At 32.6% G+C, this 15,486-nt stretch overlaps 1 protein-coding gene across 1 annotated transcript in view; it reads right to left on the minus strand.

Annotated features, from left to right (window-relative positions):
* LOC143069302 (microtubule-associated protein 1 light chain 3 gamma-like) overlaps positions 1-9,944 on the minus strand; it is a 42,433-nt gene extending 32,489 nt beyond the window's left edge. The window contains exon 1 of the mRNA XM_076243871.1: positions 9,785-9,944. Coding sequence (XP_076099986.1) covers positions 9,785-9,848 — 64 coding nt within the window. The 5' untranslated portion in view covers positions 9,849-9,944. The remainder of the gene's footprint in view (positions 1-9,784) is intronic.
* Positions 9,945-15,486: the final 5,542 nt, after the last annotated feature.

Here is a 15,486-nt window from a genome sequence, read left to right on the forward strand (position 1 = left end):
ACGTGTGTATTAAGAAACGTTAACTATAGTATTGAAATGTTTCAGTTAAATTAATGCACATGATTTATCTAGTTTGACGGGAATTACCTGTTCGTCCGACAAAACTGATGTATATCGAGTTGCCAATAATAGAACCAGTGATGCGTGAGCGACGGTTATAAAAACATTGTTGTAAGGAAACATAAACAATGCTTACCAAATTTTGTCCGACTTATACGAGGGTCAAGACTAAATCCTCAGAATTTGAAGCTGAAAAGGGCATCCGACTTATAGTTGGAATGACTAATAGGCGAGTATCTACGGTACATAATGTTAAAACTAACCATCTTATTTATCATTGTTTAAATGATGTTTTTTGAAAATATATATAGATCTGAATCTGCTTTTGGCTCATAGAGGTCTAAATTTGTAGACTTAAAAGATTTGTCTCCCTTTAATTTAAGACAAATTATTAGAATGAAATTCAAAACAGTGTGGCTGTGGCCATTGATTGACACATTAAATTCATCCATTGACTGGGACAATTTAGGTGAACGTTTGTATGTAACGACCACTGCTCACTATGTACTTTTTAAAGACACTTAAACTATGGGGTCACCAAAGGTTCTCAACACCTTAATAAAGTAATTCGAAAAATTAATCAGAAATAACACGATGTTTTGATTTATATCAGTTATATAAATCAAAACATAAAGGTTATTCCTGATTAATTTTTCGAATTATTTTATAATTAAAGGCGTTAAGAAACCTTTGGTGACCCCACAGTTTAAATGTCTATCGTAGGTACATCGTGAATAGTGGTCGTTACAGACAAACGTTCACGTAAATTGTCCCAGTCAATGGATGAATTTAATGTGTCAATCAATGGCCACAGCCACACTGTTTTGAATTTCATTCTACTTTAACAAGTCAATTAATGTTGAGCAAGAATTGACTCCTACAAGTCAATGTTAAAGTTACTAAAATTGGTCATCTACAAGACCCATGCATATTTATAAAATATCATGCATCTACATGAAATTATGGTAACATTGAATGACAATGCTTTATAGATATAGGAAGAATTTAGATGTGGTATGAGTGCCAATGAGACAACTCTCCATCCAAGTAACAATTTATAAAAGTAAACCATTATAGGTCAAGGAACGGCCTTCAACACGGAGTTTTGGCTCACACTGAACAGCAAGCTATAAAGGGCCCCAAAATAACTATACTAGTGTAAAACCATTTAAATGGGAAAATCAACAGTTTAATCTAAATAAATATGAGAAACAAGAAACATGTATGAATTATACATAAACAGAAGACAACCACTGTACATCAGATTTGTCTGATTATAGACAAAAATGCATGACAGTCTAAAACCAGGTGCTCCGCAGGGCGCAGCTTTATATGACCGCAGTGGTCAAACACTGAACAGTCGGGTCAAATTTGGTAACAATCTTCAAGCTTGATACTGTCTGAATTTGGATTGTGATCATATTTTTTGACATAATATGTTTCTGTCACAAAATAAATGTGGTCAAAGATCTAACAAATCTATTTGCCTTTAGAAGCTAGCTTAAAAAAAAACCAGCAAAGGTCAAATTGTCAAGTCAAGGTTGGCTTGGTATTAAATTTTTAATTTCCCCATTGCATTTGATTGATTTGATGGTTGCAATTGATTGTTGGTGTTTCAAAGTCAATATCAGCATTCAGACCATATCATGGTTGCCCATTCACGTAATTATTAGCGAAAGAGATTCACTTCCATGAGAAAAACTGATGCTCCGCAGGCCGCAGCTTTATACGACCACAGAGGTTGAACCCTGAACGGTTGGGGCAAGTATGGACACAACATTCAAGCTGGATTCAGCTCTAAATTTGGATTGTGATTAAATAGTTGACACAGCATAGGTTTTGGACACAGAATGAATGTGGTCTAATGAACTTAAAATAACTTTTTTGTCTTTTGAGCAATCACTATGCTGCTGAATATTAATCCTCTCAAAAAAATGTTTGAAGAAATTTTCTTTTTATTTATGAAATCTGAAATGAGAACTAGAGGCTCTAAAGAGCCTGTGTCGCTCACCTTGGTCTATGTGAATATTAAAGGAAGCAGATGGATTCATGACAAAATTGTGTTTTGATGATCAGGTGATGTGTTTGTACATCTTACTTTACTGAACATTCTTGCTGCTTAAAATTATCTCTATCTATAATGAATTTGGCCCATTAGTTTCAGTGGAAAATGTTAGTAAAAATTTACAAATTTTATGAAAATTGTTAAAAATTGACTATAAAGAACAATAACTCCTATAGTCATGTTGACTTACATGTATTTGTAACTCTTACTTTGCTGAACATTATTGTTGTTTACAGTTTATCTCTATCAATAATAATATTCAAGATAATGACCAAAAACAGCAAAATTTCCTTAAAACTAACAATTCAGGGTCAGCAACCCAACAACGGGTTGTCCGATTCATCTAAAAATTTCAGAGCAGATAAATGTTGACCTGATAAACAATTTTATCCCTTCAAGATTTGCTCTAAATGCTTTGGGTTTTGAGTTATAAGCCAAAAACTGCATTTTACCCCATGTTCTATTTTTAGCCATAGCGGCCATCTTGGTTGGATGGACGGGTCACCGGACACATTTTTCAAATTACTAACCCAAAAGATGATTGTGGCCAAGTTTGGATTAATTTGGCCAAGTAGTTTAAGAGGAGAAGATTTTTGTAAAAGATTACTAAGATTTACGAAAAATGGTTAAAAATTGACTATAAAGGGCAATAACTCCTAAAGTGGTCAACTGACCATTTCAGTCATGTTGACTTATTTGTAAATCTTACTTTGCTGAACATTATTGCTGTTTATAGTTTATCTCTATCTATAATAATATTTAAGATAATAACCAAAAAGAGCAAAATTTCCTTAAAATTACTAATTCAGGGCCAGCAACCCAACAACGGGTTGTCCGATTCATCTGAAAATTTCAGGGCAGATAGATCTTGAACTGATAAACAATTTTACCCCTTCAAGATTTGCTCTAAATGCTTTGGGTTCTGAGTTATAAGCCAAAAACTGCATTTTACCCCATGTTCTATTTTTAGCCATGGCAGCCATCTTGGTTTAATGGCCAGGTCACCGGACACATTTTTCAAACTACTAACCCAAAAGATGATTGTGGCCAAGTTTGGATTAATTTGGCCAAGTAGTTTCAGAGGAGAAGATTTTTGTAAAATATTACTAAGATTTTCGAAAAATGGTTAAAAATTGACTATAAAGGGCAATAACTCCTAAAGGGGTCAACTGACCATTACAGTCATGTTGACTTATTTGTAAATCTTACTTTGCTGAACATTATTGCTGTTTACTGTTTATCTCTATCTATAATAATATTCAAGATAATAACCAAAAACAGCAAAATTTCCTTAAAATTTATAATTCAGGGGCAGCAACCCAACAACGGGTTATCCGATTCATCTGAAAATTTCAGGTCAGATAGATCTTCACCTGTTAAACAATTCTACCCATGTCAGATTTGCTCTAAATGCTTTGGTTTTTGAGTTATAAGCCAAAAACTGCATTTTACCCCTATGTTCTATTTTTAGCCATGGCGGCCATCTTGGATGGTTGGCTGGGTCACCAGACACATTTTTTAAACTAGATACCCCAATGATGATTGTGGCCAAGTTTGGTTTAATTTGGCCCAATAGTTTCAGAGGAGAAGATTTTTGTAAAAGTTAACGACGACAACGGACGACGACGATGGACGACGGACGACGACAGACGCCAAGTGATGAGAAAAGCTCACTTGGCCTTTTAGGCCAGGTGAGCTAAAATTTTAACCCCCCTTTCACATCCCCCTTTCCCTTTTTTTCAAAACTGATCTCAATTCAAATTTCTAATGGAGTTTGCAACAATAACTACTCATTTAAATACATCATAAAATATTTAAAAAATGTAACAAAAAGTGCTTGTTACCACTGAATGGTAAAGATTGTATAAATTTATCAGTTGGTAGTAAAAGTGAATATACATTGTGTATTGTATAAAACAATGATTTAAGTTGATTCAACTACTATTCTGGACAAAGACAGATAACTCCAATCAATTGAAAATTTCTTGCTATTGCACAATATTGTGCAATTAGATATTTCTTGCTATTGCGCAATACTGTGCAATTGAAAATATTTGCTATTGCACAATACTGTGCAATTGAAGATTTCTTGCTATTGCACAATACTGTGCAATTGAAAATTTCTTACTATTGCACAATACTGTGCAATTGAAGATTTCTTGCTATTGCTGAATACTGTGCAATTGAAAATTTCTTGCTATTGCACAATACTTAATATAATAATTTTGGATCCTGATTTAAACCAACTTGAAAACTGGGCCCATAATCAACCAGATGCTCCGCAGGGCGCAGCTTTATACGACCGCAGAGGTTGAACCCTGAACGGTTGGGGCAAGTATGGACACAACATTCAAACTGGATTCAGCTCTAAATTTGGATTGTGATTAAATAGTTGACACAGCATAGGTTTCTGACACAGAATGAATGTGGTCTAATGAACTTAAAAAAAATATGTTTGCCTTTGAACAATTCACTATGCTGTTGAATATTAATCCTCTCAAAAAAATGTTTGAAGAAATTTTCTTTTTATTTATGAAATCTGAAATGAAAAAAATTGACCCCCCAATTTTTTTTTCACATCCCCCTTTCCCTTATTTCAAAACTGATCTCAATTCAAATTTCTAATGAAGTTTGCAACAATAACTACTCATTTAAATATATCATAAAATATTAAAATGTAAAAAAAGTGCTTGTTATTACTGAATGGTAAAGATTGTTTTAATCTATCAGTTGGTAGTAATAGTGAATATACATTGTATATTGTATAAAACAATGATTTAAGTTGATTCAACTACTATTCTGGACAAAGAAAGATAACTCCAATTGAAATCCAATTGGAATTTCTTGCTATTGCACAATATTGTGCAATTAGATATTTCTTGCTATTGTGCAATACTGTGCAATTGAAAATATTTGCTATTGCACAATACTGTGCAATTGAAGATTTCTTGCTATTGCACAATACTGTGCAATTGAAGATTTTTGCTATTGCTGAATACTGTGCAATTGAAAATTTCTTGCTATTGCACAATACTTAATATAATAATTTTGGATCCTGATTTGGACCAACTTGAAAACTGGGCCCATAATCAAAAATCTAAGTACATGTTTAGATTCAGCATATCAAAGAGGCCCAAGAATTCAATTTTTGTTAAAATCAAAATTAGTTTAATTTTGGACCCTTTGGACTTTAATGTAGACCACTTTTAAAACGGGACCAAAAATTAAGAATCTACATACACAGTTAGATTTGGCATATCAAAGAACCCCAATTATTCAATTTTTGATGAAATCAAACAAAGTTTAATTTTGGACCCCGATTTGGACCAACTTAAAAACTGGGCCAATAATCAAAAATCTAAGTACATTTTTAGATTCAGCATATCAAAGAACCCCAAGGATTCAATTTTTGTTAATATCAAACTAAGTTTAATTTTGGACCCTTTGGACCTTAATGTAGACCAATTTGAAAACGGGACCAAAAATTAAGAATCTACATACACAGTTAGATTCGGCATATCAAAAAACCCCAATTATTCAATTTTTGATGAAATCAAACAAAGTTTAATTTTGGACCCTTTGGGCCCTTTAATCCTAAACAGTTGGGACCAAAACTCCCAAAATCAATACCAACCTTCCTTTTGTGGTCATAAACATTGTGTTTAAATTTCATTGATTTCTATTTACTTAAACTAAAGTTATTGTGCAAAAACCAAAAATAATGCTTATTCGGGGCCTTTTTTGGCCCCTAATTCCTAAACTGTTGGAACCAAAACTCCCAAAATCAATCCCAACCTTTCTTTTGTGGTCATAAACCTTGTGTCAAAATTTCATAGATTTCTATTAACTTCAACTAAAGTTATAGTGCGAAAAACCAAGAAAATGCTTATTTGGGCCCTTTTTGGCCCCTAATTCCTAAAATGTTGGGACCAAAACTCCCAAAATCAATCCCAACCTTCCTTTTGTGGTCATAAACCTTGTGTAAAATTTCACAGATTTCTATTCACTTTTACTAAAGTTAGAGTGCGAAAACTAAAAGTATTCGGACGACGACGACGACGACGACGCAGACGATGACGCCAACGTGTTAGCAATATACGACGAAAAATTTTTCAAATTTTGCGGTCGTATAAAAATCTAAGTACATGATTAAATTCAGCATATCAAAAAAGCCAAAGAATTCAATTTTTATTAAAATCAAACTTAGTTTAATTTTGGACCCTTTGGTATTTAATGTAGACCAATTTGAAAACGGGACTAAAAATTAAGAATCTACATACACAGTTAGATTTGGCATATCAAAGAACCCCAATTATTCAATTTTTGATGAAATCAAACAAAGTTCAATTTTGGACCCTTTGCGGGGTATTCCTAAAAACCTGTTGGGACCAAAACTACCAAAATCAAACCCAACCTTCCTTTTATGGTCATAAACCTTGTGTTTAAATTTCAAAGATTTCTATTTACTTATACTAAAGTTTAATTTTGGACCCCGATTTGGACCAACTTGAAAACTGGGGCAATAATCAAAAATCTAAGTACATTTTTAGATTCAGCATATCAAAGAACCCCAAGGATTCAATTTTTGTTAAAATCAAACTAAGTTTAATTTTGGACCCTTTGGACCTTAATGTAGACCAATTGGAAAACGGGACCAAAAATTAAGAATCTACATACACAGTTAGATCCGGCATATCAAAGAACCCCAATTATTCAATTTTTGATGAAATCAAACAAAGTTCAATTTTGGACCCTTTGCACCCCTTATTCCTAAAAACTGTTGGGACCAAAACTACCAAAATCAAACCCAACCTTCCTTTTATGGTCATAAACCTTGTGTTTAAATTTCTAAGATTTCTATTTACTTCTACTAAAGTTATGGTGCGAAAACCAAGAATAATGCTTACTTGGGCCCCTTTATGGCCCCTAATTCCTAAACTGTTCAGACCTCAACTCCCAAAATCAATCCCAACCTTCCTTATGTGGTCATAAACCTTGTGTTTAAATTTCATTGATTTCTATTTATTTATACTAAAGTTATTGTGCGAAAACCAAGAATAATGCTTATTTTGGCCTTTTTTTTGGCCCCTAATTCCTAAACTGTTTGAACTAAAACTCCCAAAATCAATCCCAACCTTCCTTTTGTGGTCATAAACCTTGTGTTTAAATTTCATTGATTTCTATTTATTTAAACTAAAGTTATAGTGCGAAAACCAAGAAAATGCTTATTTGGGCCCTTTTTGGCCCCTAATTCCTAAAATTTCGGGACCAAAACACCCAAAATCAATCCCAACCTTCCTTTTGTGGTTATAAACCTTGTGTTAAAATTTCATAGATTTCTATTCACTTTTACTAAAGTTAGAGTGCGAAAACTAAAAGTATTCGGACGACGCCACTGTGATAGCTATATACGACGAAAAATTAAAATTTTTGCGGTTGTATAAAAACTGACCTTTGCCTTTGCCAGTAAAACTTGTAATCCTATTTAAATAATTAGATCAAAGTCTAATGCCCCTTCCATGATCAGGTTTATAATTCGACAGCAAGTTATATTGTGGATGCACCACTCAGTCTCTGAAGCAGCACCCCAGTTGAGGTGAAAACCAATGAAAACACATACACTGTACTGATTAACATGACTAATGAACAAAATTACAGTGTTTTGGGTTTGTGAGCTTTAGAGCAACGACAAACTTGTATCTTTCTTGGAACTAGGTTCACTCCCTCCACTTTATTATGTAATGATCAATATGATAAGAAAGTTATTGAACCTTCAAATATTATTCTATGGGAGGCCATAAATCCATCCTTTTCTATGAACAAACCTTACCAGGAATCATGGATAGGAAACATTGCTTTAGAATATTCAGCTGTCATCTTTCATTCAATCTGATATTATCTTCATTGTTACCGGTATTCTATTTGAGGTCTGATTGTATGTTTACCGGGATACCCATAAATGTTTTGTAGCTGTTTCTATTCAGAATATGTGAACATGATCAGGATTTGTGGTTGACGTGTATCTTTTTTCAGTTTATCCCATTCTAGAGCATTTGTCTGGAGAAAATGTATATGCAGCTGAATTCCAATAATTAAGTTCTGCACATTATTCTCTATTCTGCATACCATCCAGACCCTCACCAGTCCATTTTGAGGTAATAATGTCTTTATGCTTTAGTATTTTTTTTAGTACAAATTACAATGTACTAATATTTTGTGAGACCATTATCATAAATTCAACAAAATCTTTGGCAAAGCCCGTCACAATGGCATAATAGTGCTGAATTTGTCTATCAAATAAATAAGTCTGAGCAAATGCTTTAACATTAGTTTTGCTTAAACAAACTTTTTAAAACTGTTAATTCAAAAACATATATTAAACTGCTGACTTTTTGAGATACAATATGTACTCAAAGTTTAAGGAAACTTGTAAAATTCATTCCAACTTCGTTTAAGATGCTGATATTTGACTTTCATTTTACTGACCTCCTATGATTTTTATTGGCATGATTGGTAGAATTTGGGATAGTCATATGACATTGAGTTTACATTCTTAATGACATGTATCACACATGTATTCATATATAACTTTTTTGCACATTTTCATTTATTTTTCAGTACATGTAGGTCCTATTTGGGTCCTTAATACCTATCCTATTTTTACATTAGGCATGTATTAGGTCACAGCACAGGCACTAGATTTCTGTCAATACTAATAAAATATTGGCAATGGAAAGAATAGAATAGACCAGAGACATAAATACATGTCTCTGAATAGACACTGTCTTGATTGTGTTAACATTCCTTGAAATGAAACTCAAGATTTATATATTTGAAAATGGCCAAATAATCGATAACCATGTCTTCTCTTAGTTTTTCCCCTACTCTTTAAGGTTCATCAAAACAAATGGACAAATATGGCAGAATTTTCACCTCAAAAACTCCATGTACAGACTTACCTGTGCTGTTTGGAAAGTTTTAAGGCCTAGCATCCACTAAATATATAAAAGTTAAATGCATTGGTTTTTGATGGGTTTTTTTTTCTGCAGAAGATGTAAAAATAAACAAACACCTGAATTTATTAACTTTGATCTGAGACTACTATGTGTTATAGTAGTCTCAGCTTTGATACTGTCCACTCACTGACTCAGATAAACTCTTTAACTGAATAACTCACCTGTAGTTGTGTGAAGATACCTCTTGTCCATGTCAATTGAGGACAATCAAAACAATACAAACCGGTTTTTACCTGAGGGGCTCATCTCAAACTTTAGCTGCGGAACCGTAGCTCTTAGGTCCTTATGTTATTTTTTGACTATTTGCGGCACAGCTACTCAAACTTGTACCACAACTTTAATAGTTAATTTTCACACCTCATGCATGAAGGGAAAAAAATGCCCATCAAAATCCAAAAGAGATTTTATCTTTCTGAAACACAAAAATTATGCATTTAACTTTAATATATCTAGTGGATGCCATGCATGAAAACATTTCCAACTTCACAGGTAAGTCTGTACCCAGGTTTTTGACATGTAAATACAGCCATATTTGTCCGTTTGTTATGATGAACTGTAATGTACCTGTCATAACTTTGGAAGACTTTGTCATTACTCGATTACTGTATTGGCATTTTTATATTTTGCTGTATCGTGTACTTACAAAAACTCTTTCTCTGTTTGAATGTTTTAGCCCCCTCGGCCGTATTATACTGCCTTTCAGGCATGTTACCACTAATATTGTGTGTATCTAACTGCGAACACTTTTCAATCTGTCATCAGCTGGTTATGACGTAAAACCCAAGGTTCAGAGAAAATCATAGTCGTTATTTGGTATTAGGATACGCCGCTGAATAACTCGGCCTAAAGCTAACTCGGACTATAACAAACTCGGCCCACCACTATTACTATACTATATAAGGTCTATATATATAAAAAATATTAATTTTCGCGAACCATTTAGGTCACGGAAATTCCAAAATATGGCATCAGTAAGGAGAGTTGTACAAATAATGTAAATACACAGAACCCCCATCCAATATTCATCTTTAGCTAAAAGTATTCATCATTTTCTATTTTATATGTACTAACAATATTCCATTTTCAGTCTACAATTTCAATTAAAATGTGCCAAAATCTGAGTTAAAATAGGTCGAATGCCCCAAATAAACATTCCCTGAATTGCCGGTTGGAGTACTGTGGCGTCGATATAAAGCACACGCTTCACAGGAATAAGGAGAGTTTTACAAATAATGTGAATACACAGACCCTCAATCCAATTTAAGTATTGCTGAAAATAATCAAGTGTTCATCATTTTCTGTTTTGATTCCGCTAACAACATTCCATTTTTTTCTATGATGTAATCAAAGAGTTCGAAAAAGAAATTCAGATCCAGTATCATTAGTTTCTTCAAATATTAACTCTCTTCTATTTGCAGATGATCTTCTTTTAATATCTGAAACTAAAGATTGATTACAAAATAGTTTAAACAATTTAAGTGCTTTTTGTGATAATTGGCAATTAAGCGTAAATGTAAATAAAACTAAAACTATGATTTTAAAGCAAACCTGTTCCAAAACAGCTAACTCATTTGCAACATACAAAGATATTCCGGCCAATATCAGACACAAATGAGTATACATTTTTAGGAATGTGGATTAAAAATAATGGAAATCTTTCGCACAGTACTATAGATCTAACAAAAAAAGCTAAAAAAAGTTCTCTTTGCGATGAAGTCATATATATGAGCCAGTCCATGCGAAAAGGTACGAAAACGAAAAATTTACGGAATTCTAAAAAGTGTGCATAATTATTGGTAGTAGACTTGTGATTTATAAAACACATTTACTTTCCCTCATATCATCAAGCTGTGAGCTACACGCACCTGCGAGTGTTGAGACCCCCCCCCCCCCTCCCCTCTTTAGTTTTATCAATATTTATAGTGAATTATTTCATATATTTCAATCATTTTCAAAGTACAGTTTAAATGGCTTGATTTGCCAATTAATAATGTCAGAGACAGTATTATATGTCTCTAATAATGGTAACCCCGGTAGCAGTGGGGATAGGGCCCTCGCTTACGATGCGGATATCAATGCAATCAAACCGGGCAACGGTTCGAATCCCGTAACGTTGATTTATATAATATTAAATAACTTAGTTTTATATAATATTAAATAACTTAAGTTAATAACTTAACTTAAGTTAAATTTCAATTTCTAAAACACAAGATGTCATAGTTTTTGTATTTTCCCTCATGTTTTAATGTTATCTTATTTTCTTTAAACCTGTAGAACTGACGGAAATAATTGACTTTTGTCTCTGTAGTGTCATACATTTTCAAGTTTCTGGTCGGTATAGCATTAGTCCGGGGAACAAATGATTTTACACTTGCTCAAATACCAAAAATTCAGATATTTCTACGTCTTTTTTCTGTTTTAGTTGACAAATTCAGGATAGAATTGACAATCTTATGAATAATTACATTAATCTGAGACTACTATAACACATTTTTTTCGGATAAAATCGTTTTTCAAAAATACTATAACAAACTTTGATAACGTGTCCTGTAAAGTTTACCAAAAGGACTTTTTGTACCTTTTCGCATGGACTGGCTCATATACTAGTCCATTGAATAATATACCAGTTAAAGTTGCAAATAATCTCTTTGATTCATTAGTTAAAGGCCTATACAGTCAGGATTCTATATATACTTCGTCAAAATTATCTCCCCATTTCGCCAGTTCATTTTCACAATCGTAGAAATGGAAGCCATTGTAGGGATGACGCGTTGCCAATTTTGCTCTCGGAAACCGATAAATTTATCCACATTGCACTATTACGATCCTTATATGTCAGTTATATTTTAAAAGAAAAATGTATCAACTAGCTAATGAGCATCAGCTAGGGGCCGTATGCATGTTAAGATTTTCCGTAGTAAACACTTAAGTTAAGGAAACTCCTCCCTTTTTATCTAAGTGGTATGCATAAAAAATCTTAAACTAAGTATTTCCTTAGTAAAATCTTAGTTGTTTGAAGTCACGCCCACAAAACTTAAGTGGTATGCATAAAACTCCTTATAATAAGGAAACGCCAAAGGTAACACTTAAGTCTAAGGTACTATAGAGCTACCTTAAATTTCAAAAATAGTTGAAAATCAGTCGAAAGTATGCGGTTTATGCAGCACATTAATAGGCTACATACAATTTGATTGATTAATAATTATATCAGAAATAAAATATTAATTATTCGTTTATTTATTGCTAGATATTAACGATCGTCGTAATTTTCTTTAAATCACGTACAATCAACACAGTGGGTAGTTATATACTTAAATTCTAATTCGTAAACTCTAACGAATATAAAATATTTATCAAATAACCACAAACTCTCACATGGGAGACGCCACTTACAGAGACAAGTGCACATTTTATTATTCGTATATGTATGATGAAATCAATGTTTTTGTGTAAATACACCGAACATTCTCAGCTGGTACTGGTTACCGCATACTAAAGATGAACAAATCTGAAAATAAATAATATAAAATTATTATATTATTTATTTGGAAAAGTGCTACTGGTCACTTTAACTGCAATGTCTCGAATGACTTTAAACTACCTGAATTCACTCGTGCATGAAACTTTAAACCCCTTTCAAATCGACCTTACTATAAATAACTAAACACATGTTAACTATAAACAACAACAACATTCTTCATGTTCGACTTTTGTACAACTTTGATAAATACATTTCATTCTACCGTTATATCCCAATCTCGTTGTTATGTATACCGCAAAGTACTCAGTTTTTACACTCATGTAATTCATGCTACTACTTGTCATTTATTTACTCTGTACGTGCACGTTTTTTTTTAAATTGTTAAAATAAAAATTAAAATTAAAATAACCACGCGGTATCAATTGTAACCGTTAGTTAAAACCGATTGATGGATGAAGAGATAAGGAACTTCGAGCATGCAAAACCACAATTTCTATGTGTGTGTGGATTTTTTAAGGGGGGGGGGGGGTCATTTAAATTTTTCAAATTAGCTTTATTCTAAAGATATATAGGGCACACCCTAAATGTGTTTCACTATTAGAGACAAAATCGAAAATTTTTACTTGAAAATCATAAGGCGGGTGCATAGACCTCCATTTTGTTGAAACAATTAGGTGAATTGATTATGGAATCCAACTGTTACGGAAAATATTGCTAAGTACATTCTACGCTAAGATGTAGAGAGTATACTTACCGCAATAATTTGTTTTAGTAAAGATTGTAGAACTTTTGAAAATGCCCTAGTTTTGTATATGGATTCCGGGGGAAAAAATTCTACCATCCCCGTTTAACAAATAGCTTCGATTCTTTTGTTCTATTTCAACCGGGTTTCCGACTGTATAGCTTTATATAATTCAGAAGTTAAATTTTTAGACTCCTATATAACATATTTTAGGGCAAAAAAAAGAGCAAATAACTCTGGAAAACAATTGGACCCTTTTTATTTCTTTGATAAAACACCTATAGAAAAGTTACACCTACAGTTTTGTAAATATAAACTTGGTATAAGGAAAACTTCATCAAGTTTAGGGGCAAGAGCTGATCTGGGGAGACTTCCTCTGGAACTTAATATTAAATTTCAATCTTTATTGTATCTTATTAGATTATATTCTGATGAAATTAATCCTCTCTTAAAAGAATCCTTTATTTTGTCTCAAAACTTAGACTTGGCAGGAAATTATTCTTGGTTCTCATATGTATAACATATAGTAGAAGAAACTGGTATGGATTTGGACACTTTGAAATCACTGCATAAAAAAGAAGATGTGGTATGATTGCCAATGAGACAACTATCCACAAAAGACCAAAATGACACAGACATTAACAACTATAGGTCACCGTACGGCCTTCAACAATGAGCAAGGCCCATACCGCATGCATAGTCAGCTATAAAAGGCCCCGATAAGACAATGTAAAACAATTCAAACGAGAAAACTAACGGCCTTAATTATGTAAAAAAATGAACGAAAAACAAATATGTAACACATAAACAAACTACAACCACTGAATTACAGGCTCATGACTTGGGACAGACACAATAATACTCACATATACATAAATAATGTGGCGGGGTTAAACATGTTAGCGGGATCCCAACCCTCCCCCTAACCTGGGACAGTGGTAAAACAGTACAACATAAGAACGAACTATAAAAATCAGTTGAAAAAGGCTTAACTCATCAGATGGACAAAAAATACAAGTGGACGTGGCCCGATACTTATACATCCCGACACAATGAACAGATCTGAGAGTACTCGCAGTTATCTGACAGCTAAATCAAAGCCACTAACAACTAATAAAAAAAAGCATGCATCTAAGACTAAACTATCAATCCGTACACATCCAACATCCAATGGATTTTGTGTAAAGACGTCATAAACAGCCAGAGAAAAACATGACCTTGTGCAATGCCAAGTAACAGGTATCGACAGATTATAGATCCATGAATATGCATATAACATACTAGTAATATTTAGTTAGCTTTTAATTTACTGATAACAAAATCATATTCCTGAAAATATATTCCTCACAAAAGATAACTAAAAATATTAGAGAACAAATAAAATTAAAATTGAAGCATTTTTTTGAAAAACTAGTAAATGATAAACTATCAGATATAATTTAAGGATAACAGTAAACTCACTATTCATAAACATGTAAACATAAATAATACAGAAGAAAAATATTTAACTTGCTCAAAACTTGAATTCAGAAAACTGATAACAAAATTTAGATTAAGTGACCATAATTTATTAATAGAAAAGGGAAGACACCTTAAATACCAAGAGAAGAAAGATTATGCAAAAACTGTAAACAAATTGAAGATGAAATTCATTTTTTTTTATATAGAAACCATAATTATAGAAAAGTTTATTTTGATTTTTTGATAAATGAGAATATCCACTTTATAAATTTAAAGGACATAGATAAAATTAAAGTTCAATTCTTCTTGAATAATTGATAGGTCTTTCCTTCCATTTTCTTTTAATTATACTGTCATAAATAAAAATATCATATATATTGATTGATTAATTTATTGATTAGTTGGTTGGTTGGTTGATTGGTTTATTAATTAAACACTTGATATAGGGTCTCTTGAAACAAGCGAGAAAAAAAAGAGACCTTGGATTCCGTATTAAACACATAAAACGGAAACTTTGCATTAATTTATGGAATGGATTGATTGATTGATTGGTTGGTTGGTTGGTTAAACACATTGTTTGGTTAAACACATTGGTTAAACACGTTGTAAAGGTTTAATTTAAACAAGCGAAAAAAAAGAGACATTAGATTCCGTATTAAAC

This window comes from Mytilus galloprovincialis, chromosome 3 (assembly GCF_965363235.1).
Source record: "Mytilus galloprovincialis chromosome 3, xbMytGall1.hap1.1, whole genome shotgun sequence".
NCBI lineage: Eukaryota > Metazoa > Mollusca > Bivalvia > Mytilida > Mytilidae > Mytilus > Mytilus galloprovincialis.